At 46.2% G+C, this 23565-nt stretch overlaps 1 protein-coding gene across 3 annotated transcripts in view; it reads left to right on the top strand.

Moving 5' to 3' along the window:
* The window catches only part of Cdyl (chromodomain Y like), a 136865-nt gene that overhangs the window by 72891 nt on the left and 40409 nt on the right, over positions 1–23565 (top strand). For 2 of the 3 annotated variants that reach the window (XM_052156707.1, XM_052156708.1), the window contains one exon: positions 6435–7101. The exons of the other annotated variant lie outside the window; for it this stretch is intronic. In XM_052156707.1, the coding sequence (XP_052012667.1) occupies positions 6435–7101 (667 nt within the window). The remainder of the gene's footprint in view (positions 1–6434; positions 7102–23565) is intronic. 3 annotated transcript variants of the gene reach the window in all.

The following is a 23565-nucleotide window of genomic DNA, read 5'->3' as shown; positions in this document are numbered from 1 at the left end:
AGGCCAGACAGAGTCCTCACAGTTTCTCTCCTGTGACTCTTGGTGCGTATGTACCTAGTCTCTGTGGTTGGCTAGCTTTTGTTCTGTTGCTTGGAAAACCACAAATGGCAGATTAAAATCACTGTTCTTTCAGCCTGCAGAATTGTTGAGGGTCACACATGGTTGTTCCGGGTGAGGCTAAGCTACTCTGGGCCTCAGTGCTGAAAAGGTTGCTGGAACCAGGGAGCCGTTCAACACCCCTTCCCCACTACACAGAGCTGACTCAGTTACCCCAGATCAAGGGTGGTGCCACCTGGCTAGTCAGGTGGGCAGCCAAAGCGTACTGACTGTTTTTACACAGGCCCTCCAGAAAAAGGACAAGTTGCATAATTTGAATGGAACCATTCATGTTAAATAAAAACTGTGCACAAGCACTGTTGGAGGTAATCAGCTTGCGTCCCGATGACATACACGGTGCTTCCCAGAGCCAGTGTACACGGTTGGGTCTGTATTTCTTGTGTGAAGGGCCAGGCCTTCTCTCTCCCAAAAAATGTGATAACTTACATCTTAAGGTTGAAGTAGAGCCTCAGGTACCCACAGAAAGAAATATCAGATCACTTAGCCTTCATATCTCTGAGATAGTGGGAATCTCTCAAACGGAATTCCACTGATTATTGGATCAGTTAGGGAGGGATCAATGATGTGACTGTGCGTGTTCTCTGTGGGCCCTCACCCTACGTGAGCCACACAGTGGCAAAATGTCCATCCTTACTCTTTGAAATTATCCCGGCACTGGAAGATGCTCTGTTAACCTTGACTCACTGGCCAGGGTTTTATGGAGGATAGAACGTTCTGTATTTCCTCCCTCAGGCCACAACTGGATCTTTGCAAGCACTAAAGTTTCCAGTTACACTTATGTTAATGGCCTCAGCCAAGAAAAATGACACGCCGGCTCAGTGAGTGAATCCGGTTTCAATACTATTTGACATCTTTATGCAGCCTGACAGACATAATTAAGAGACATGTTTTTCCTGTGGGTTCATATTTCCATTCAGATTCTTGTAGTCTGAAGAAGTTGGTCAGTGTTTCTTGTAGAGAAGATCCACTAGCAACAGAATCTGTCCTTATCTGGAAATATTTAGCATGGTCTTATGTCCCCATACAACGTGCAGATTGTTGTTTTGAGCAGAGAGTCAAGGTAGCTCCACAGAGGGCTTAGGAAGAGACCTGCAGCCTCCTCCTTTATCTACAGACTGCAGTAGAGTAGTGCATTGTTGGAAATGATGTGTGTTCTGGCGGCCCACAGCTGAGGGGCAGCATTCTGACTGACGGTGGGAAAGGTAGCCACTGTGTATCCTACAGAGCAGTTTCTGAAGTTCTATGCTAGCTCATCCTCCCCCTCTCTATAGCTGCCTATTATAGCACTTTATATTCCTGGACTCAATACAGCAAGTATATAGACTTTTATGTGGAATTATATTATTGAGTCTATAGCAAACAGAAGAATGGTATGTTACAAGTCTGTGTGCCCATAAATACAGCAATATAATGTATGAAGCCCACAATGACACCCCCCAAAACAACAAAACACAGCGGGGAAAAGTGACATCACCAACATCGAGGGTATCATACAGGCAGAAGATGTGTTCACTGTCTGAAAGACTGACGGTTTACACACAGCACCTTAAATGTGCTGGACCACTGTTTTTCTGTGTCTATTTTTTCCGATGAGAAGACAGCTTGAATCTTCCTAGACTTCTCTTCTACAGGGCAGGGGTCATTTCTTTGCCTTTATTTTCAGCATCATACTGTGGATGTATCTGTGGAGTCATTCCACTTGCTACTTGTAACTTTTTCCAGTTGCATGTGCTGCTTGTGGAAAAGCTTGACTGTCTGAGGAGGTGGCCCGCGAAGGAAGCACTCGCTGCATAAGCCTGAGACCTTGAGTTTGAATCTGCAGAACTCACAAAAATCTGGATTCAGAACTTGCCCACAATCTCAGTGTTCTTACCGTGAGAGTACTAAAGGCTTGATGTCTACCCCATCAGTACCTGGTGTGTAAACTGCTCATCAGTTTGATCCCATTACATCTAGGCAGGGGTGGTTTCTGAAACCATTTTTTTTAAGAAAGTTTTTTTATTTATTTTATTATGAGTACACCACCATTGCTCTCTTCAGACACACCAGACCCCATTACAGCTGGTTGTGAGCCACCATGTGGTTGCTGGGAATTGAACTTAGGACCTCTGGAAGAGCAGTCGGTGCTCTTAACCACTGAGACGTCTCTCCAACCTTTTCTGAAACCATTTGTACTTGACATACCTAACCCATAGGGCTCAGTCATTTTCCCCGCTGGTTTATTCTTTCTATTGACCAAGGTGTCTTCTGGCTTCCCTGCACTTCTACTGGCTTCTATGCAGCTAGGCAAGTGTTATCTGGGGCGTGGGGATGGTCTTACAGATTTCCTCTCCCAGGACGACATGTCTGAAGCAGTACTGAGGTATAATTTCTGCCCTGCTCACTCCAGCTGCCCCTGGGCCTGAGGCCAAGGCCAGCGCTGCCTGGCAGCCCTGGGGTCAAGCCTGTACACTGTGCTTCCTAAAGGAAGCCCTTGATGTTTTGCTCCTTCTCTTCAGGGCATCCACATCCTGTTTATTCACAGAGACTCTTTGCTACTTTGGAGTGATGTCTACTGAGCCCCTTGCTCCCTACCCCAGAGGGAAGCGCCTTTGCGTTTTGAGGCTTTTGTACATCCAGCACCAGAGACAGCAGCTCTTTGCTTCAGCCTTAGACAGGTGTATATGTGCTGTATGGCTCCGCAGGAGGGAGCCCAACGCCTGCCCGGCCCCATGCAGATGTCACCCATGCACCTTTATTCTGCTGATTGTCGCAGTATCCTTCTTCTGTAATAAGCCATAACCGTGCTGCGTTTTCAGGGCCCTCGGACACATTGTCACTCAGAACTATGCCTGGGGCTGGTGGCGCTCTGTAGGGTGGTTCGGTTTGGTCCTCGAGCTTCTGTGACATGTCCTATCTGCTGCCCACCTAGATTTCTACTTTGTTTTCAGCTTAGGCCTTGCTCTCTGACTGTTCTCTGCCTGGAGTCTTGCCAGCTAAAGCCCATCCTATGCAAAACAAAGGCCAGTATGTGTTGCTTCCCCGTTCTAAAAATCTCTTCCCCTCTCCTTTCTCTTGGGGTTTCTTTATAGTGTCTTCAGATCGTTGTGTTTAAATTCTTCCTCATTTCTGGCTGTGGAACACTCTATTTTTGTAATACAGATGCCCACCTTAGGATGGGATTACCCCCTGGTAAACCTGTTAGAAGTTGAAAAAAAAAAATTTAAAGAAAAAAAAAAAGGCCTTTCACACAGTACCCAAGGAGCCTCGCAGCCTAGCAGCTCAGCACCCCATAGAGTCAGCTGTCTCCCCTGGTGACAGGCACTGCAGCTGTGCAGCCCAGCAGGACCCAGCTGTGCTCTCACTGGCCTTGAAGGTCAGGATGCCAGAGTCAGAAGTACTGTGTCTATGGAGTCTATTGCTTTTCATGCCTGCATAAAGCCAGAAAGTGTGTCAGACCGTTACCTAAAAACTATCCTTAAAACTCGAGGCAACTTTTCATGTTCTCAACAGTCGTGACAACTTTTCCAGTGGCTGGTGTGTCTTCTTCCTCTCCTGCATCTTACAGGTTATCAAAGTTCTTTTTCCGTAAGTAGGGTTTTATGTTCTTTTCTCTACCCGACATTGCTTCATTCTGGTCCGGGGAGTTTCCTCCTACTCCTGAGCAACCATGCTGACCCAGGGACCGTGTGGACAGTGATCTGATGTGCCCGGTTCTGCTGTACGGCCTTTGGCACGTCTTGCTCTGGTTTTCCTTAAACTACAGTGGTAGTGGAGTTGGGCCTTCTTTGTTGGCATCTGTACTGAGCCTTTCTGCCCTGTATCCATTCTGTTTTCTGCAGCTCTGGGCACCTTTGTGCACGTGCTGGGCCTGGGAACCTCAGACTGTGGTCTAAGTAATATGACTTGGGTGTTCAGCAGCTCCTTGGAGATGAATTTCATAGTTTTGCAAGCTATCAGTAGGGGTCTGTACTATAAAGCAGGTTGGGTTTTACTTGTCCTACATTTTAGCTTTTAGATCGAGTTTTAGAAGAAAATCTTAACTCAGAACTTCAGTAACAACTAAGATCATAGAGACTGAATTTTAAGTTGAAATTTTTATTCCATGTGACTGTGGGTAACATTTATTAAAGACGGTGATATGGGTAAGATTTTCATGCCTTCTTCCTTCGTTGAGTCTGGCTTTAAAAGTCATAGAGCTTTTCTGTAGGTCTGCACGTTAGCTCCTCCCACGGAGTATTAGTTTGTATGAAGTTCTTGCCATTGACTGTGTCACTGGAGTGGCGCCTCTATACATACTGTGAGGAAGGCACTTCCTAAGAGGTTTTGGGAACAATTATCTGGGGCCTAGAAGCTCAGAAAGGGTCTGAGGCTTGAAAACCAATGAGTTTTAATGCGCATCTGTGACTGTTTTCTCCCTGGCCACTGTGAAAGGATTCAGAAGATAATTTTATGTTTACTGTTTCAACAGTTTGTTTACTGTAAGTGATGTCTGTGTGCAGGTTACCGTTAGCTACTCCAATACATAGTCAACTCACAGCAGTGTCCTGTGTCAAAGGAGACAGTGTCCTCGCCCAGTTGTGTGAAGTTTATATTTGTTACCTTGTGCAGTCTTGAGTCTCCTGTAACTCCCCATCTCCAACACCAGGTCTGTTGCCTCTTGTCACTGGTGGTGTGTCAACCTACATGCTGAATTTATCATGAGATTGAGTTGCAAGTCTTTGCTGAGTGTCTGATTGCTCCCCACTGTCTATGAGTGGCTAAAAACTGCAGACTATGATGGATTCAAATAATGGGTTTTATATTTTAAATAATATAATAAGTTAAAAATATATATAGCACAGGAAACAGAAGATTCTACATTTTTAGCTTTTTTAGGTGTCACTGATTTTTGTCGATTCTGCTTCCTTGTCTCAGAGAAGAGTTGAGTGGTTGGGAGATCATGTGACTGTGAAGCTTAAACCATGTGTTCTTTAGCAGTGCCTACTGGCTCAGTGGTGCCTTCTTTTGGCATCTCTGAACAGTCCAGCCCTGAACAATTGAGAAGCCCACGTTGTGTGCCTCGCACATTGTGTCAGGTAACTGCTGAGGCTGTTCCCATACTGCATCTCCTTTGGCAAAGGAGCAGGGTCCTGGGGTCCCAGAGGAGAAAGGCCTGCATTCAGGGGAAAGGGAGAGAGGAAGAAAGCATTGTGTGTCCTCACATGGTCACCTCAGCTTTAGGGACATGGAATTGAGGAAAAGAGGGTGTTCTGGTTGAATGCATGCTTTGGGGTAGAAACAGGAGCAAAACATCATTAAACATAGTTTTCCTTTAAGACATAATCCCTTTCCCCTGCGCATGTAAAACCTTTAAACAGCAGCTGCCATGAAATGGATTTTTGAAAGGCTCCCCACGAGAAGGCACAGGTCAGTTCTTTGCAGAGCTCTCTGTGTTGCCAGCTGCGTAGACTAGCTCCCACCTGCCTGACGGTGGTTCATTTTAAAACTGAGATTTGAGGGGAAATAGCCTGACTGTCCGAGACATGCCTTGCTGGTTACTTCCAAGTCACATTTCCCAGATCCTCACATTCCTTTGGTTGAGCCAGCTGCACACCACACAGAAGGCTCTTGCTGTTCATAGCTTATTGCTTGCTGCTGGTCACTTAAGAATGGCCAGCACAGGCTTCAGATGGTTGACACTGCCCCAGCTGTGATCATTAGAACCAACTCAGGCAGGGGCACCGAGGGTCAAAATAAAATAGCCCCTCTGAATCATAAAGAAACTAGCTACCTCATGTGCATCCATGGATATAGTTTTGGCTTTGTAGCAGCAAGTGTATTTCCAGTTTATACTGAAAATGAAGATACATTTCTAAAATTACAATATTTCTTGTGGTTAAAACACAACTGATGTTTTAAGACAGGGTTCTTCTGTTACAGCGCTGGTTGGCCTTGACATGACAAGTCTTCCTCCTGAGCCCTGACTTTTGGATGGCTGTATCATTTCTGTTTGTTTTGTTATATATGTAGTTTAATTTTTTTGACTAATATTAACATCATAAAAATTCATGTTAACAGGATGCCACTTAACATTTTGATTTGCATATACTATTCATACATGTTAAGTATAAAATGTAAGCATGTAGTTTGAGCTCATTACAAGGGAGTCGCAAAAACCCCAACCTACTCCATTGCCATTTTCTTTTCTGACTAGGGCAGGAAAGGAAAGATCAACTGTGCTGGTAATGATGGTGGTGGAGGTGGTGATGGTGTCGGTGGTGCTAACGAATGTTTCCTTGTTAATCTTGTAGCTTTTGAGTAATGAGGTTTGTCTCTAACCTTTCTCTCACACATAGGTGGAAAGTATTGTTGACAAAAGGAAAAACAAGAAAGGGAAGACAGAGTATCTGGTGCGGTGGAAAGGCTACGACAGCGAGGATGACACGTGGGAGCCGGAGCAGCACCTGGTGAACTGTGAGGAATACATCCATGACTTCAACCGGCGCCACACCGAGAGGCAAAAGGAAAGTAGCCTGGCCCGTGCCAGCAGAGCCTCCCCCAGCAATGCCCGGAAGCAGATCTCCAGGTCCACCCACAGCGCCCTCGCCAAGACCAACCCCAAAGCACTTGTGGTAGGCAAAGATCATGAGTCCAAAACCAGCCAGCTGTTGGCTACCAGCCAGAAGTTCAGGAAAAACACAGCTCCATCTCTTGCAAACCGCAAGAACATGGACCTCGCCAAGTCAGGGATCAAGATCCTCGTGCCTAAGAGCCCCGTTAAGGGCAGGACCTCGGTTGACGGCTTCCAGGGGGAGAGCCCCGAGAAGCTGGACCCTGTGGATCAGGGTGCCGAGGACACTGTAGCCCCAGAGGTGACTGCAGAGAAGCCTACCGGGGCTTTGCTGGGCCCTGGTGCAGAACGAGCCAGGATGGGGAGCAGGCCCCGAATCCATCCACTAGTGCCTCAGGTTTCTGGCCCCGTGACTGCTGCTATGGCCACGGGCTTAGCTGTGAATGGAAAAGGTGAGTGTCCAGGTGTGGTATGATGGGCTGTCCACATGCTGGGCAGTGAGTGATCCTGGAGGACCCTCTAGAAGGGTCCTCAAATCCTCCTGGGGGTGGGGAGGGATGGGGGGGGTCACATAGTTATCTCCCGGGCCTTTGGGAGGTCTTAACAACGTCTTGCTTTCCTTAAAGCCTTTGTTCCTCATCGAAAATCAGCTCCTTGCCCCCATAGCTGTGCCACACTCTGCACTACCCTGCCCAGGGTCTCTTCTTAAACAATCTGGTGGTATTTTCATAGCAAGTTTTATGACGCCGTCTACATCCCTTCCCACGGCTTCGTTAAGACCCTCCCTGCGGTTTCTCACGTGGCCAGCATAGATGTAGACACCATACCCTTCATTTTGCTTGCCCACGTGAATCACCAGAAGTGCTTCCGGTGGAGGGCGTCTTTAGGAGTTTGGTCTGTTTCTTGATGTACAGCTGGTCACCTCTGTCACATCTTGTTGGTGAGTAGGAGCTCGCTCAGCACGGTGCTGTCAGTCTCCATCTCCTTGCTTCCCCACAGCCATGAGCTGCCCATCTCCTGAGAAGGCCTTCCAGGGGCCCTTCCTTTTGCACATCACACCTTAATGCTTACCTGTTAGGAAGGATTTTTCCTCTTTCTCATTCAGAGCCCACCGGCATGCTCGTCCTTTACGTCTCGATCCTGTCTTCTTGCTGCGGCTTTCTCAGATTTGATTCCGTCTCTGCCAGTGAAGCCCAGAGCCTCGTGCTAACCGTGCGGGCGCTGTAGTATTGAGTCCCAGCCCCAGAAGCTAGCCCTGTTGTAGCTTGTAGCTTTCCATAGCTCTCCTGCCTTTTGACACCTCCCATCTTTTTCATTCATAAAATTCACCCCTGACCAAGCTAGTGAGCTGTCTCGCTTCCTTAAGTAGCAGGAACACTTCTGGGTACCCTTGGGCCCTGCCCCAACCTGTGCGAGCGCCATGACAGGTCTGCCTCCCGAGCCTCTGGCTCCTGACCCCTCCCCTCCCTTCCTGGCCCCTCCCCTCCCTTCCTGGCTCTCTTGCAATGCTCTCTGCACTCCCAGCTCGAGCCTCATAGGTAGTGTCCCCGGCTCGAGGGAGCTACTTAGCTCCACAGGTAAGAGTCACAGTAGCCATCCTGCTGTGATATGTGCAGCAAGCTTTCTTCTTGGCCTTGACCCTCAGGGTACCTCAGTTAGCTGTTACCTGAAATCTGATGTCTCGCCACCATTTCCCAGATACAAGATCCTGCACTGCTGATTGCAGATCAGCCTCATGTGGGATAGGTGTTCACTTTTGAGAAAGATGACATTCCACAGCCATGAGGGTCATAGACACTGAGAGGTGGAGAAGACTGTTAATCATCTGCTAGTGGGCTCCGTTTCCCAAGTCCAGAGAAAGTGAAAGTACGTAGAAAGGGCCTCAGGCACAGAAGGAATCAAAACAAATGTCTCCATTCATCTCCTCGTTCTCCCCACCGGTACCTCTACCAGTTGTTAGGCCTCTATGTCTGTATTGATGATCAGCTATGGACATAAGGCAAACACTAGTGCAGTGGTTGGCAAAGGACAGCCTGTGAGGCAGGCCCCGCTCACCACCTGGTTTTGTACGGCATATGAGCTAAGAATGAGTGCTTGCTTCTCTTTTTTTCCCCGATGACTTAGAAGCCAAGAAGTCTATTCATGTGAAAGTAGAACAGAGTAAAATTGTGTGTCTGTGTAAAGTCTGACTAGAAAGAACACTTGTATTCATCTGCGAATGGACCATCCATGTGCTTGTGTCTGCCTCAGGATAGCTGAGTCCTGACAGTGTCTCAGTGGCTTAAAGTTTACTGGTCCCTGCAGCAGGAAGGCACCATTTCTAGGCATTTATATTTAACTTTCAAGTAGACCTGAAGGCCTGCAACCCTCCTTTATCATTCTCAGTAGTTTCTGTGTTTTGTTCGTGGAGCAAACATATGACATTCAAACCTTGGACTCAGCAAAGGTAAGACCTCAGGTTTGTTACCCTAGCCCAGAAGGCCAGCTTTGGTAGATTCCCATGTCAACACTACCTTTCTCTTGCTCCCTCGTGTGCCATGGCATAAACTGTGTTCCTCTTACGTTTCCACAATTTGCAAAACCCGCCCTCAGCCAGAGCCTCAGATTCCTGTGTAAGGAGAGCACTGGCTCCAGGTATCATGCTCCCACTTTTAAAAAGTTGGTACACTGCTCCAAAGGTTGTATAAGCCTTAGAGCTTCAGCTTCTAATTCTGCTTAGAGCTCGGTGGGTCGGTGTGAAATATGCCCCAGGACTGTTACATCCCAGCCTCCGTCTTCTTCACAGATCATGCTTGTTGGTCAGCCCTGTGCTGGAATACCACTGAGAACAGTCTACACTGAGGGGATGAATAGAAGCCACTTGATATTTTTAGGATAATGGGGACTGATCCCTTCCAGCCTATGTCGAGTCTAGACTTGCAGATTTATAAGAATGAGTACCACTGGCAAGTCCTTTCTGAACAAGTCAGATACAAGAGCGGCAAAACAAGACTCAGGTAGACCAGTACTCCCTCCTGAGTCTTGAAAAGCAGAAAGAGGCTTTTCCACTACACTAGCATGGAAGCCAGTGGGGACAGGGGAAAGACTGTGGTTAGAACCTGGCCTGCCACGGACTGGAGTTAAGGACTTGAAGAGGCCTTTCTGGCCTAGGAGAGAATTTGGACAGGCCTTCAACACATTTTCTCTTCTCAGTGATGAGACACAAGACTGAAGCTCTGCTCAACTGTTGGTCCACATGCATAGTTTTTTGTTTTTTTTTTTTAAGCAGTTGTTTTTACTTTCCAGATTCATTTTAGAGCTGTGTAAGGATACATTTGTTTTTCTAAAACTAATTGAAGCAGATACTGGTAGAATCATTGGGAAATGAACTATCTTTCTGTTCAAAACATTAATCATATGTTTAAGGGCTGTATTTACCACTGAAAACAGATTAGAGTATCTGAATCACAGTGAATGCTTTGGGTCATTTTAATGCACTAATACTCTTATAGAATAAGCATATTCAGCTTTTAGCTATTTTGAGATAAAAACAAAGACTTAAAAGGTAGATGTACAGCTTCTCTCATAACTGTAGGTAAGTCGTTTTCATACTCTTCCACCAGGAGATCAAAGATCATTTCTTGAATTGAATTAATTTTACAAAGGAAGTAATTGCTTTTAAAAGCTGTTATCATAACTTTTCTGGTCACAAATTCAGGTATCATCTCATATCACAAGTAGGGAATATGAGACAATGTTGCCAACAAACTTTACAAAAAAATGGATAAATAAAACCAGAAGTAAACCCTTCCATTGACTGGAAAGCCGTAGCTTGCCTGCCTTTATCTTGCCAAGGATGTGGGCTTGTGGCCTGCATCCTACTCCAAGGAAGTGTAAGTTTTAGGTTAACCGCTGCCCTCTAGTCCCATAGGCTCCGAAGTGGGGAGATGAAGTGAGAAGACCTGCGCCCAGCAGCAACCCCTGGGACTACAAGGAAATGTTTACTTGAGAAGTAGTGCGGTGAGCAGGGAGAGTGGCACAGGCCCATAATCTCAGCATCCAAGAGGCTGAGGCAGGAGGATTGCTATGAATTTTATGCTAGCCTGGGCTACATAGTAAGTTCAGAGCCATAGAGTACTACAGTATAAGGCCAGGAAAAGGGAAGGAGAGGACTTACACGAGCTTATGTGTAAACATTTGATTGGTGGAGAGCTGGAGTATGACTCGGTGGCTAAGAGCACTTGCTGTCCCTCCAGAGGACTGTTCAGTTCCCAGCACCCACATCGGGTGGCTCACACGTGTCTGTAATTCCAATTTCGTGAATTCAGATACCCTTTTCTCTGGCTTTTCTGGACCAGAAAAAAAAAATGGTGTACATACTGACGAGCAAGCAAACACACAGATACATATAGTAACGATAAATTGGATTTACAAAATGAAAGATAAAGATGTAGCTTTATGCACGTGCATGAAGACCTGAGATTTTATCCTGTCACTCAGGTAAAAGCTAGGTGTGGTGCCACATGAATCTCAATGCTGAAATTAGTTGAGTGCCAGATTTAGTGAAGCAAAAGCTTGCTTCAAAAGATCGGGTGGCGGGCTGGGGAGTGGGTTCACTGGTTTACTGGGTGAAAATGTGTGCCGTGCAAGTGTGAGGACCTAAGTTTGAATCTCCAGAACTTATACAAAGGCCAGGCACACAGTGTGAGTGCATGTTAGCTCATGCAGGCCAGCTAGCCTGGTGCATCAGCAAAAAATAACAGAGCCTGTGTCAAGCAATGTGGAAGGGCAGGACCACCATCCCAGACTAGCCTCCACACATGCTTGTGCCCCCGGTACTCTGTGTGTCTGTCTGTCTGTCTGTCTGTCTGTCCAAGATTGTCCTGACCTCCATCCCCCCCCCACACACACACACACATGCACACACGTACACATGCACGTATGCACATCTGAACCCGATGGACATTTGTTAGTGGAAACCATTTGTTAGAGCCTCCTCTGTAACTTTTATGTCCCTGTGCTTCCTGCCAGCCCCTACTCAACACTGAGAAAGGTTTTAAAAGTTAAATCCCAGTGAGCAACTACTTGAAAACCCCTACCTCGTGACAGTTGATGCAGGATTTGTGATGCTCAGCGACAGGAAAGGTCCTTTGTTCGTTGTGATAAGCTTAGTGTACTTTCAAATTCTAGTAACAGCTCTACTTATTATATAAATTTGGTTATCCCTAAGAAGTTTTCAGAGTATGCAAGTGTAATCACTTTGTTTGAAAACTTATAATTATGCAGGTATTTGCCAATCTGCGGAGTGTAACTAAGATTCTGGGGGAAAGATGCTTGAGTATATCTCACTGGTAGAGCATTTGCTGCACTGGGCTTGGTCTGTAACATGCGTGTGCATACACAGGGTGGGCAATTCCATTTGTTACTTGGAGGAGTGAAAGCCTTCGAGTGTAAATGGGGGGCTGATTCTTGAAAAAGATTGTATCTCTATTTCATATAGTTTGGATTGCTTTACACTTGACCAATAACATACACATGAACATTTTTGAGTACATATTCCTGTGCTTTGGTTTCCTTGATTTTTCTCTAAATTCTTATTTGAAGTTATATTTAATGTAGTCTCTTCCCAAAGAATTTTGGTGTAGTTTTATTGAAGTATTAAATCTCCCTTTTGAAATCTCTTTTTCTCTCCTATGTATGTTAGGCTAACTGAACTAGTTACATTTCCCTACACTCTTTTTTGTTTGTTTGTTTGTTTTTTGATTTTTGTTTTTTGGTTTTTTGAGACAAGGTTTCTCTGTGTAGCCCTGGCTGTCCTGGAACTCACTCTGTAGTGGCCTCGAACACAGAAATCCGCCTGCCTCTGCCTCCCAAGTGCTGGGATTACAGGTGTGCGCCACCACGCCCTGCCATTTCCCCACACTCTTAATTGCGTCTATGTGACAAGTGAACTGAATGAAAGGTATATAGGCCATTTAACTATTTTTATGCAAGTGCCACAGGAATGAGGAAGTAGACAGATGGAAGTATGGTGGCAAGGTGTGGGTAGACAGACAGGCAGAGTCAGACTGTGAGGAAAGGTTTCCTTGAGCAGACTTGTCTGGGTTCCATCTCTCCAGTGATGAGGTGCTTTTTGATAAAGGGCAAGCAAGGCACAGTAGGAACACTAACTCTGGATTCACGTTTGAGAGCAGGGAAAATATTCTCATCTCGCACAGCGCAGGTGGCTTGCCAGGCCTGACTGCCGATCGAACACCCTCTCCTCCACAGGGAAACAGGCTCCTTGGGAGCATTTTTCCTTCCTGTCCTGTGAGTGTGTTATGATATCTTCAGAGCGGTGCTTTCCCAAGGAGCCGGCATGCTGTGCGGAGGGAGTGCTTGTTCATGGTTCTCGCAACCCACTCGTGAGCAGGCTCTTCATTGGGAAAACCCAATGAGCCAACTTCAGTGCCCTTGTTGCCAGTCTGGAAACTGGCCAGATGTGAACTTTTAAAGTTTTTAATGTTATTATATTTGTGTGTAGGGGGAAGATATTTGCCTGCGTTTATGGATGCTCTCCATGTGTGTGCTTGGTGTCCTTCAAGGTCAGAGAGGGCACTCAATTCTCTAGAACTGGAATTTACAGATAGTTGTGAGCTGCCAAGGGAGCACTAGGAGCCAAACCTGGGTTCGCTAAAAGAGCAGCCAATGCCCTTAACCGCTGAGTCACAGAACTGTTTACTATAAACATTATTAGCATGCGTCTTAAAGGACTTCCCTCATTTCCACTCCAAGTATTTCTTCAGAAGTCTTAACAGTTGAGTGTCTTAGTAGTGGAAGTTGCTAGACCAGTGTAAGAAGGGCCTGCACACCCTTTTCTTAAGGCCATGGTTTGATATAATTGCATACACATGTGTGCAGGCACATCCTTCTGCCGTCTCTGAGTTGGCAGTTTGCTGCTATAAGCGGTGGGGCCGTAATTAATTGAGGAATTTGATAGATGCTGCCAAAATGCTGTCTGAAAAGGCTGTCGAGACTGTGACTGCTCATTTACCTGTTCTTATGGGCACTTTAATGTACGTCACAGAATCCGCCAGGGGATGCAGAAAACGCCATCTCGGGACTTGGATCTTAAAACCGGAAAAGTTTGGGAATCTTTTCTGTTTTTCTGTTCTTCGCTTTGTATTCCTCGCCTGTTTTTTCCTATTGGTGGGTAACAGTTTGAGATGTGATCTCAGGAACGTCTGTGCCATCCTCAGGAGCCATGGGGTCTCCTCTGTGTGCTGGAACCGTCATGCTGAGCGGAGGGTGTGGTTGCTCCTGGCTCTTCTTTGACAGGGTATGGGACAGAAAACCTTTAGATTCATTTGCGTTAATGAGCTGGTTCCTTCCCAGTTTTGAATATACCAAAGGGTCTTCATCTAATTTTGAAGTTTCATAAAGTATAATTTAAAAGAAATTTGCCTTTCTTTAGCTCAAATGTAAAAAGAAACTCTAGTTTGTGCCTCTTGAATTTTGCATGGTACAGGGAACTAAAGCTGGGTATATTTTCAAGTTAACTTTGTGTATAGTGATTTTTTTTTTTGATGCTTTATTTACTCTTAGACTGTGAGAGCTAAACACCTGTGCTCAAGTCTGTTTCAGTCTATTGTCTTGCCATTTTCGTCGGCCATCTTCAGCATCTGCAGTCGTCCTCTGGCATCTGTCTAGGTTGACTGTATCCCCAGCTGTCCAGCATGCTACCCTGTTGCTGTTGTCCTGCTTAAATTCCTCCAGCATTGTGCTTCCTAGCTCAGGCTATCCCCTTGTTACAAGTGAGACCAAGTGTGAAAAAGAAGGTGACTTGACTGACTTCTCTCTGCTCTGTCAAGTGACAGGCAAGTTTTCCTAAGCATAATTCGTGCTACCTGTAGGTGTTACAGTAGTCAAGGCTTACGTCTTTTATTCCCCTCGTTCGGCTCAAATTATTTTAAATATTCAAAACAAGCCAATGGAAATGGCATGTGTTGGCCATGTAATCAGGTTGAGCACAGCTGGACACAGGGCTGGGGGAGCTGCCACGCCTCAGCTGGCCTTTCTTCCTCGTGGTTGGTGCCCTGAGCTTGAAGTAGGCCAGCCAAGAAGTTTCTTCCCGCAGAGCTCCAAAGAACCAACTAACTTCGTGTAAGTTGTCTGGTCTAACAGGTGGTTTCTAAAGAAGTCATCTAGAGCAGGAAACAGGGCAAACCTAAACCATAGCACTGACTAGTCTTGACACAACTAAAACCACCAAGTCCATTTAAATACAGTACTTTCCAGAGGGCGGGATTATCATGAGGTTAGAAATTAATCATTTGAGTAATACTTTCTAGTTGCATCATGTTTCAGTGTTTAACCTGCTGACTCTCACAGCCTAGCCTTCCCAATATAGCTGTGCCCTGGGCTGTGCTCCTTGTAGGCCATTTGCTGTATTTGAATCCATGGGGACTGTTCTTGTCCTACCTGTAGAGGGTGTACTCTGAGTTTACTTCCTACCTTGTATACACCAGCCTCATCCATACATAAAGACTATTTAAATATAGTGTCAGGAATCCCTGGACGGAAGATACTAGAGAATAAATCCCCAACATTGTTTAGCTGTGGGTAGAGTTATCTTAAAGTGTCTCCATACTTGAGTTGAAGGACTGGATGAGAACCTGGTGATTGGAAATGGCTCTGGTGTAAAAGAACTGGCTGCTGCTAGCAAAATGCATGCTGAATCCCAAAAAGGAGAGCTGTAGATCAAGGGTCACCCCAAGGGCTGAGCTATAGGGATTCCCAGATATCCCAAGTGATAACAAGGACAGGTGGTCCCTGCCATTGGAATCAGAGGAGGCCTTTTATGCCAGTCAGGGAGAAAGTGGTTTTGCTCACGTCGGTGTGTGCCTGGTTAATATTGATACCAAAGACAATACGCACCTTCCTCATACACTTGGTATCAAAGTCTGTTCATGAAGCCCCACACACTGCTCTTGAGGGTTTGTTTCTGATGTGCTGGGGACTATGTAGAGAGCAGACCAGAGTTAGAGGAGCCCCAACATGGCTGCCATCAGGTTAAGCTGGATCTCTGCAGGAAAGACTCGGAGAAAGATCCAGAAGGATGCATAAAATCTATTGGCACTATAGAGTGGTGGGGCTGTGTAGTCAGCATGGAAAACCTCTTGGTGGTTTGAGATGCTCCGCCATCTTTAGTCCGGTTGTTCACACCTGGTTGTAGTGTGTACCAGATGTTTCTGTGTGCATGCATAAGTGGTTAGAGGCGTTTTATCACTACTCTTCCATCGTTACTGCCTGTCTTCTGAGAAGATGTGCAGGAAATCATTTGACAGGTGTCTGTGGTGAGAGATCTCGAGGTGTTTGCAGGCGCCTGTACGTCTGCACCGACGGATCGTGTCGTGCTCTACGGGCATACCTAGGCAGCAGCTTGCCGGGCCCTCTGTAGACCCCACTAGAGTTATTCACCCCAGAGCTTAGCCTCCAGCGCGAGCCCCAGCCCCTCACCCTGGGTGTACTCATTTTCTCTTCCTGAGCTGGCTTATCGCCTGCCTCCCAGTCGAAGCCGCAACCTCTGTGTTCGGAACCATCGTGTTTCTAAAGCTGCTAAGCTTGCATCTGGTGTCTTGCTACTCACCTTCGTGAGTGTTCTCATGCTCTCTGCCCTCCTCCAAACCTTCTACCTGCTCTTCTCATGTCCCTCTGGGATGGAGTGCTCCTCCCACAGTGCTCCAGGGATCCCACTTCCTGACCAAAGCCTGAGATGTGGTACCTGTCCCCTCCTGACTTTTGACTTGAGCTAGCCCTTTGTCTACTATTCCAACATTTTGCAGCATTGTAGGCTCTTGTCGCTGCACTCGTTATAGCATTATAGTGCCATCGCTGCACTGTTGGTGACTGGCTGCTCTTTTACTGAAGAGGAGGCCAGGCCGTAAGACACCAGTGCCACTGCCCAAAGCCAAGCCGTAGTCTATTTCTCCTTCTACAACTCCAGTGTCCACCCTAAAGGTGATACTGTCTCCATTTTTTTTTGAGAAATAAAAACCAGGTTTTAAGTTGACATCCCTTAACTATCCCCTGCCATTGTCTCGTTAGCAAGCTTCTTGTTCCCTTAGCCCTTTTCCTTCAAGACTCTACCTTGAACCCTCCTCTCCACTTCTGGAAGCAGCTACCATGGCTGGCTTTTTTCTTGCAGTCTGGGGGTTGCTCTGACTGCTCTGCAGATGATCAACACCTCAGTGTGGAATCTGCAACATAGGCCCTGTCAGAGTCTGCGTCCCCAGCCGCACCTCTTGCTTTACCACATCGTTGCTTTGAGTCTTTAACTCCATTACCAAACACACTGTTATGTTAGCTTTGTGTTGTGGGTTGCTAAGCTCACAGTTCAATAGTCACATGGTTTCGTACAATGCCAAGATCTCTTCCTGACACAAAAGAATCCCCTTTCCCGTACATAGTAGGGACCATTGTCCATCTGCCCCCCACACAGACAAACACACACACAGACACACAGATAAAACCCCAAGAGTCACCTGCCCCAAAGTGTGCCGCATGTATGGGTGACCACAGACCAGACGGAGACATTAGGTCCCCTGGAGATGGAGAGAAGGTGTTGTACGCCCTCCATATGGCCTCCATTAAAGGGCGGCCTGGTTGCCCTCCCTGCCCAGCATATTCAGATCCTGATTGGTAAGTAGACCTGGTAGCACGGGAGTGAAATGATGATTGTACAGACTCACTGAACCTGGCAAATGATAGGCTGCTGCCCCGTAAGCCAGCCAGTGCTCTTCACCACGCCTGAACTAGTAAAAGTGTATGGCCCACAAAGCAGACCTTGCTTTCCTAGAGGCACCACTTGGTTACCCCGCCTGTCAGGGTCAGGCTTGAACATTCAGATCAACACCCTTCTCATGAAGCCCAGCTCTGTTCTTGTGACACACACCTGGACTGTAACGCTTCCAATTTTAGAAAACGTTCTGTCATCAAAGAGGCCACACTTCTTCTGAAGTGGCATGGTTAATACTTTAGAGGGTTGACCTATGTGTTTAGAACCGTGTGGGAAACAAAATTGCTGTGTTAGTCTTTACTAATCAAGGGGGAGCCCTGTAAAGTTTGCTTTTCAGTATTATGCCAGGAAAGCCGCCTGTGCAGAGTGAGAATCTGTACTGGGTTGATGAAATCATTGGAGTTAGCTTCAGAGGATCTCTGTAGGAACGACGTGCTTCCCCAGGACTGCTGCTCGTGCCTAAGGCACCCTGGGCTTAGATTTTACATCTGTGTGCTGTGGTTTAGATACAGCTTTACTCTGCTGCTGTAAAGGCTGGGTTTTCTGGAAGCTTAGTCTTTAGAATGGAGATGTAGAAGGTATGGGACCGCCCCTGAAAGATAAGCATTGTGGTATGCCAGCAAGACCATGGTGTGTGTATCTGTGTGTGTCTGAATGTCTATGTTGTGGGTGTGTCTAGGTCTGTCTGTCTGAATACATCCCTATCCTCTTCGTGTTCTTGCCATGAGGTCCTCATCAGGTCACCAGGCACTTGATGACCTAAGAGATCTTCTTTGCAAAGTTATTATCTATTCCCAGGTATTTCATTATACTAACAGAAATTAGACTATTAGTCTTTTTTTTTTTTAAGTTTAAGTCTGTGAGGTTGCCTGAGGAGGTCAACAAACGATGTTAGATCCCCTGGAGCTTGTGGTTTGGTGGGCGCTCTGGATGGAACTCACATCCTCTAGAAGAGCAGTAAGTGGTCCTCACCACTGAGCCGTCTCTGTGACCCCCCCAGGCTATTTTTATAGTCCATTTACATCATTAGTTCCAGTCCATGGAAATTCCTTTGTTGCTGTAATGATTGAAGCCTAGAAAGAAAATGACTTAGTCTTAGTAAAATCTAAAAATTACATAGTAAGATGGCATGGTTTCTGAGGCGGGTGTCTGTGGTTTTAATTAATTACTGTATTAGTAAGGGGGGGCTGTCTGCTAAGGAGCATACCAATCCCAAGGATGGCTGCTGTGACTTTTATTGGATATAATACGCATTGTTGCCTGGCACTCATAATGAACTAGACAGAGTATTTTTCGTCTTGCTGGTGCCTGAGTGATGTATCCCTCCCTTGATAGCACTGTATCTGTGGTGTTCTCTTCTCTGGCAGGCATTTCCATCGAAGCGTGGTACTTGCTTCCATAGTTGATATTGCCTCTAAAAAGTTAAATGCCATTTTGGTTTTGTAGCAAATGCTGTGAAAATAGAATGGTGAGCGTTCTCTACTTGATAAGGAAGATCACGTTGCTTAATTACCAGGCTCCACAGGCTGCTGCTGTGTCTGTGTGTCTGTCTGGCGACTGCAGTGTGATAGCTACAGAGGACCACATTGCACATCAAGATCTGAGCCACACTGTTCTGTGGACTGGAAGCTGAAATTAGAAAACAGGTTTCTCCTTTCCCGTGTCTTAAACTAGACAACTAGACAACTAGACACCCCCCCCCCCCCAAAAAAAAAGGCTTACTTGGGACAAAAGGCTTTATAGTTACAGGAAGCTATTTTCAAAGTTCCTCAGTTGCCTCAGCTTCAGACAAGTGAAGAATGGGAATTTAAAATAGCCCTGAGTTGTGGCGTGGTTTGGTTTTATCTAGGGGAAGAAGAGATTGTCTACATCAGATTTTGTGATATTCCCACACTGGGTGGTCTAAACATTTTCTGTAATTTTTCAGAAGATAATTCTGGCCATTCCTGGGTTTTCTTTCTCAGGGGATTCTCCCATGTGCGTAATAAGCAGTTACACACTGGGCTCTCCTGCCTGTGTGGCCTCTGGGCTGCTGTGACAGCATCAAGAAGGCTGAGAACCAGTACCCGGGGCCAGCAGTTGGCATTTCAGTATTGCCTTTTTCCAAGTGGTGTATCATCTGGCCACTAGAGGGCTCTGCTGTAGATGGGAGTCATGAGTCTATAGGCTCCTGACTTTCTTGTGCACTGGAATTCCACACTGTGGACTGTGGATCCTGGGGACTTCCTTCTTTTGATATTGGCAAGCTTCTATCTTCATGCCTTTGTGCAAGTATCCCCCTTTTTAAACCTCATTAACTCCTTATGCCCCTGGTCTCTGCCTGGCTGGCCCTTCTGGAAACCACCTCTGGTCTCCCGGCCTCTGTATCCTCTACGATCTAAACTGCTGTGCAGCTTCCCGGCGTCTCTGTTTATTTGTCTAGGCTGCAGAACACCAGGAACCTTCTATGTTAATTCCACCCTGAGTAGGGTCAGCATTTAGACAGTGACAGCCCGTGCCTGCCTGCACAGGGACAGACTGTGGGGATAATTGTCTTTACTTCCTCTTCTAGCCAGATTAAGTTCTTTAGAAGCTAATGTGTGAGGGATGGATGGATGGATGGATGGATGGATGGATGGATGGACTGCATGCAGTGACCCTGCAGTGACCATTTTAAACACACACTGGTATAGAGCCCTGTGTGGAAAGATAACTTGATTAGATAGTATGATTGGGTAGTGTTCAGAAAATATTTCCAAAGCCATTTTACTGTGTTTGTGGGAAAGGACTGCATGGAGCTCTTCTGATTTTAGGACTATTGGCAGCTTACTCCCTGGAGGAGAGAAAGTATTGTTGGCAAGATACTGTCTATTCCTACTGTTAGGGTCCAGAAATCACCTTACAAGCACCGATTTCAGTCAGACAGGGATAATTTATTAAGCATATTTCTCAGGACTGATGGGCCAGGGTCATGGTTCAGATTAGGGGACTGAACCATGGCCTCAAGTTAAGATCCTACAGGATTTAGGGGCAGGGAAAGTTCCTTAAGAACACGTCTCTGCTGTACATTTATCCTGATTTCATTGGTTGGGCTATTCAGCTGTGGCAGGGGACTTGCCTTGTCTAACATTCATGTTCTAACTTGTCTACCAGAATGGGATGTCTCTAACATTCCTGTCGTAACTTGCCAAAAAGGATGTCAGTTCCCAGGGAGGTCTTGGGAACTTAAACTTTACTTGACCCTGACTCAAAATGGAAGGCTTATTCCAAATAATTTCTTAATTGGAGCAGATGTCTTCTGTTGAGGTCCATCCCAGTGGCTGCTTACACATAGGTGCAGGAAGTGCTGTTGGGTGCTTGGTTTGGGTCCAAGCTTATTGTGGATAACTATACAATAGGACTTAATATTTTTCCTAGGTCCCAACACCTACTAATTCTCTAGAGAGAAGGGGGCCCCACTCATGTGTCTGCCTCTTTCCAGGAAAAGAGGGAGGAAGACAGACACATGGAAGGAGCAACCCTGGGGAAGGACAGAAAGGTCCAGGTCTTCCCTGAGGCAGCATCTGGAGCCTTCCCCCTACCAGCTGGTCTCTAGAGAATCATTGGAGCTGTTTACCCAAGAGAGCGAGAGGCTCACAGTTATGAACAAGTAAGGTTGGGTGGCCAGAGCCTTGGACTTGGTATGGTCACCCTGATGGAGCGAGCCTTGAAAGGAAGGGTAGGAGCTGGCAGGTAAAAAGCACAAGGAAAGGGACCACAGTACTGCAGCCAATAGGCTGAGCAAAGCTCTGAGACGGCGTGTCAGGACTGACAGGACACTGCGGCAAATGGAGGTGTGGCTCCAAGCCTAGCCTGTGTAATCCCCTGTGCTGTGCCCCCAGCGTGCATGTCTAACACACACATACATATATACATACATACATACATACATACATACATACATATATACATACAGAATATATCTATATTACATATAGCTATAGCTTCCATTTTACAAGTACAAAGTTAGTTTTAACAAGTCTCTGGAAGTACTGTGTTAGTTTAAAGCGAACTATATTATAGAAATGAAACACTCTTTCCAGAGATGTAATGTAACCTAAAATGGTAGATTATCCCATGAGAGAAGCTGAGAGAGAGCCTTTGGAACATAACTGTTTGCCTGCTTGCTAGGCATGCTTTTGGTCTTAAAGTTGTTGGCCTGAAACTAACTTGAAAGTTGGACTAACCAGAGTTCTCAAATGTTCAGAGATTAGGTGCTTTCAATGAAAATGTCTTCTCTCAAAATTTATATCTTAAGTTAGCTTTTAAAATCTCATAGACAAAAATAGAAATGCTTCAGAATTGTTGATTTTTTTTTTTCCCTAAACAAACTTAATCAAAGGGCTAGCGCCACCCCTGCTTGGGTGTGTCTGTGTGAAAGAGTCTCCCTCCATGGGCACCGGACACGGGTTTTCTCAGAGCTGGATCTGCATGGTAGAGATGAGGTACTGTTACTGGGAAGAGGTGTGAGTGCTGATTTGGTCTGTCTAATATCTCCCTGTGTACAAAGAGTGCTTGGAACAGCACTGCGTTTGAGGAGATTGTTGGAAGGGACACGCACAGTGTGGGGGCTCTGAGGACAGATATACGGAACAATGATGACAACTTTACAGACAAGCGGCAGTTGGAGGTTGTGGCTGTCCTTGCTCTGACAGTACAGAAATGTCCTGTTCCCAGCAGGCGGCAGGGCAGGGTAGGAATCCACCACAGAACACTTAAAGCTGGGAAAATGCCCCGTGCAGCCTGGCCCTGTGATCCAGGAGGCTTTGTTGTTCCTGTTGTTATTGTGTACATTTCTAGAAGAAGAAAATAAAACAGATTCAACATTGGCGTTAATGGCATCAGAGTCTTGGATTGCATATTTTTCACTGTGAACATTTTTATCTAAAATGATGGTTGTTTTCCTTTGTTTTCCGTCATAACTCAAAGTATCAGATGCAGCAGGGATCCTGGGGTGAGGTGGTGGTTGTTGTTTAGATGGATAAAAAAAATAGAATAGCTTCAAAGGATCCCACCGTTGATTAAAAACGGACACTATACCCAGGCCCGAGACGTGTGCAAAGCGCACATCCAGCATCATGTCAGTATGCATATGAGTGAGCGAGTTACCTGCTGAACTGGAGATGGTTCACCCCTGGAGAATAATAGTGACCCAGTCAAGCATCACTAACTGGCATGTCCTGAGAAACACACAGGCAGCTTAGCACTGTGTGACCACCCCAGGGTTTACTCACGTAAACCTCAGTGCTCCAAGTTCCTCTCTGTGGTCTCTTGATGGCATCTAGAGATTCAGTTAAGACGAGGATGATATTGTTGCTAGCATAACGGAAAATCCATTGACAGTGTATATGGAGCCTTGTGAAGTGGTGCGTAAAGCTGAGGTAGGGTGATGGGTGATTGAGGGTCTCAGCCCGCAGAGCTACTTGCCCAAACCCTGTCTTTGGAGTGTATAGTATGGTTTGGCTCTCAAATGTCCTCCAGGGTGGCAGAGGTGACTCAGGCTAAAAGCACTTGTTGCTCTTACACAGGGCCCAGGTCCCCATGTGGTGGCTTACAGCCATCTGTACTCAGCTGACCTGTGCCCGCTGTGGGTGAGGTAGGGTTTGCTGCGTCCCGTCACTTTGTTGAGAACTTCTAAGGTGTAATGGCTGTCCCGGGTATAGTAGGTGAGACTGGCATTAGGGCTACCAAATGGTGACCTTGATTTTTGTTTGTTTGTCTTGTTACAAGTTTGGCCTTGGGAAATGCTTTGGCTCTCCTCACTAAATCATCAATATATATAGTCACATTGTCACTGTCTGACCAAGAAATGGTTCTCTGTTTCTTGTTTTGTAAGGGAGACAATGTAGAATTATTTTCTTGGTTTTCCGGCCCTCCTGTGACATACTGACTTGAGAAACCTTTCCGCCTTTCTCACTTGCTCCAAGCGCAGAGCAACTGGTCTCGGCCAGCTTCCCGTGTAGTAGTAATCGGATAGGCCCGCTGACTGCTCCCCTTGGTCAAGCCTCTCCTCCCCTGACCCACACTCCCCTGCTGGCCCAGCCATCCCTGGGTTTGTGTTGTACATCACCTCTGCTGCTTTATGACCCATTTTGAACTCAAATAGGAACATTTCTCTAATTTGTATTTGTCTAACATCTCT

This window comes from Apodemus sylvaticus, chromosome 14, assembly GCF_947179515.1.
Source record: "Apodemus sylvaticus chromosome 14, mApoSyl1.1, whole genome shotgun sequence".
Lineage (NCBI taxonomy): Eukaryota > Metazoa > Chordata > Mammalia > Rodentia > Muridae > Apodemus > Apodemus sylvaticus.
The sequence above is the reverse complement of the archived record's forward strand: the minus strand, read 5'-3'. Positions and strand labels throughout refer to the sequence as shown.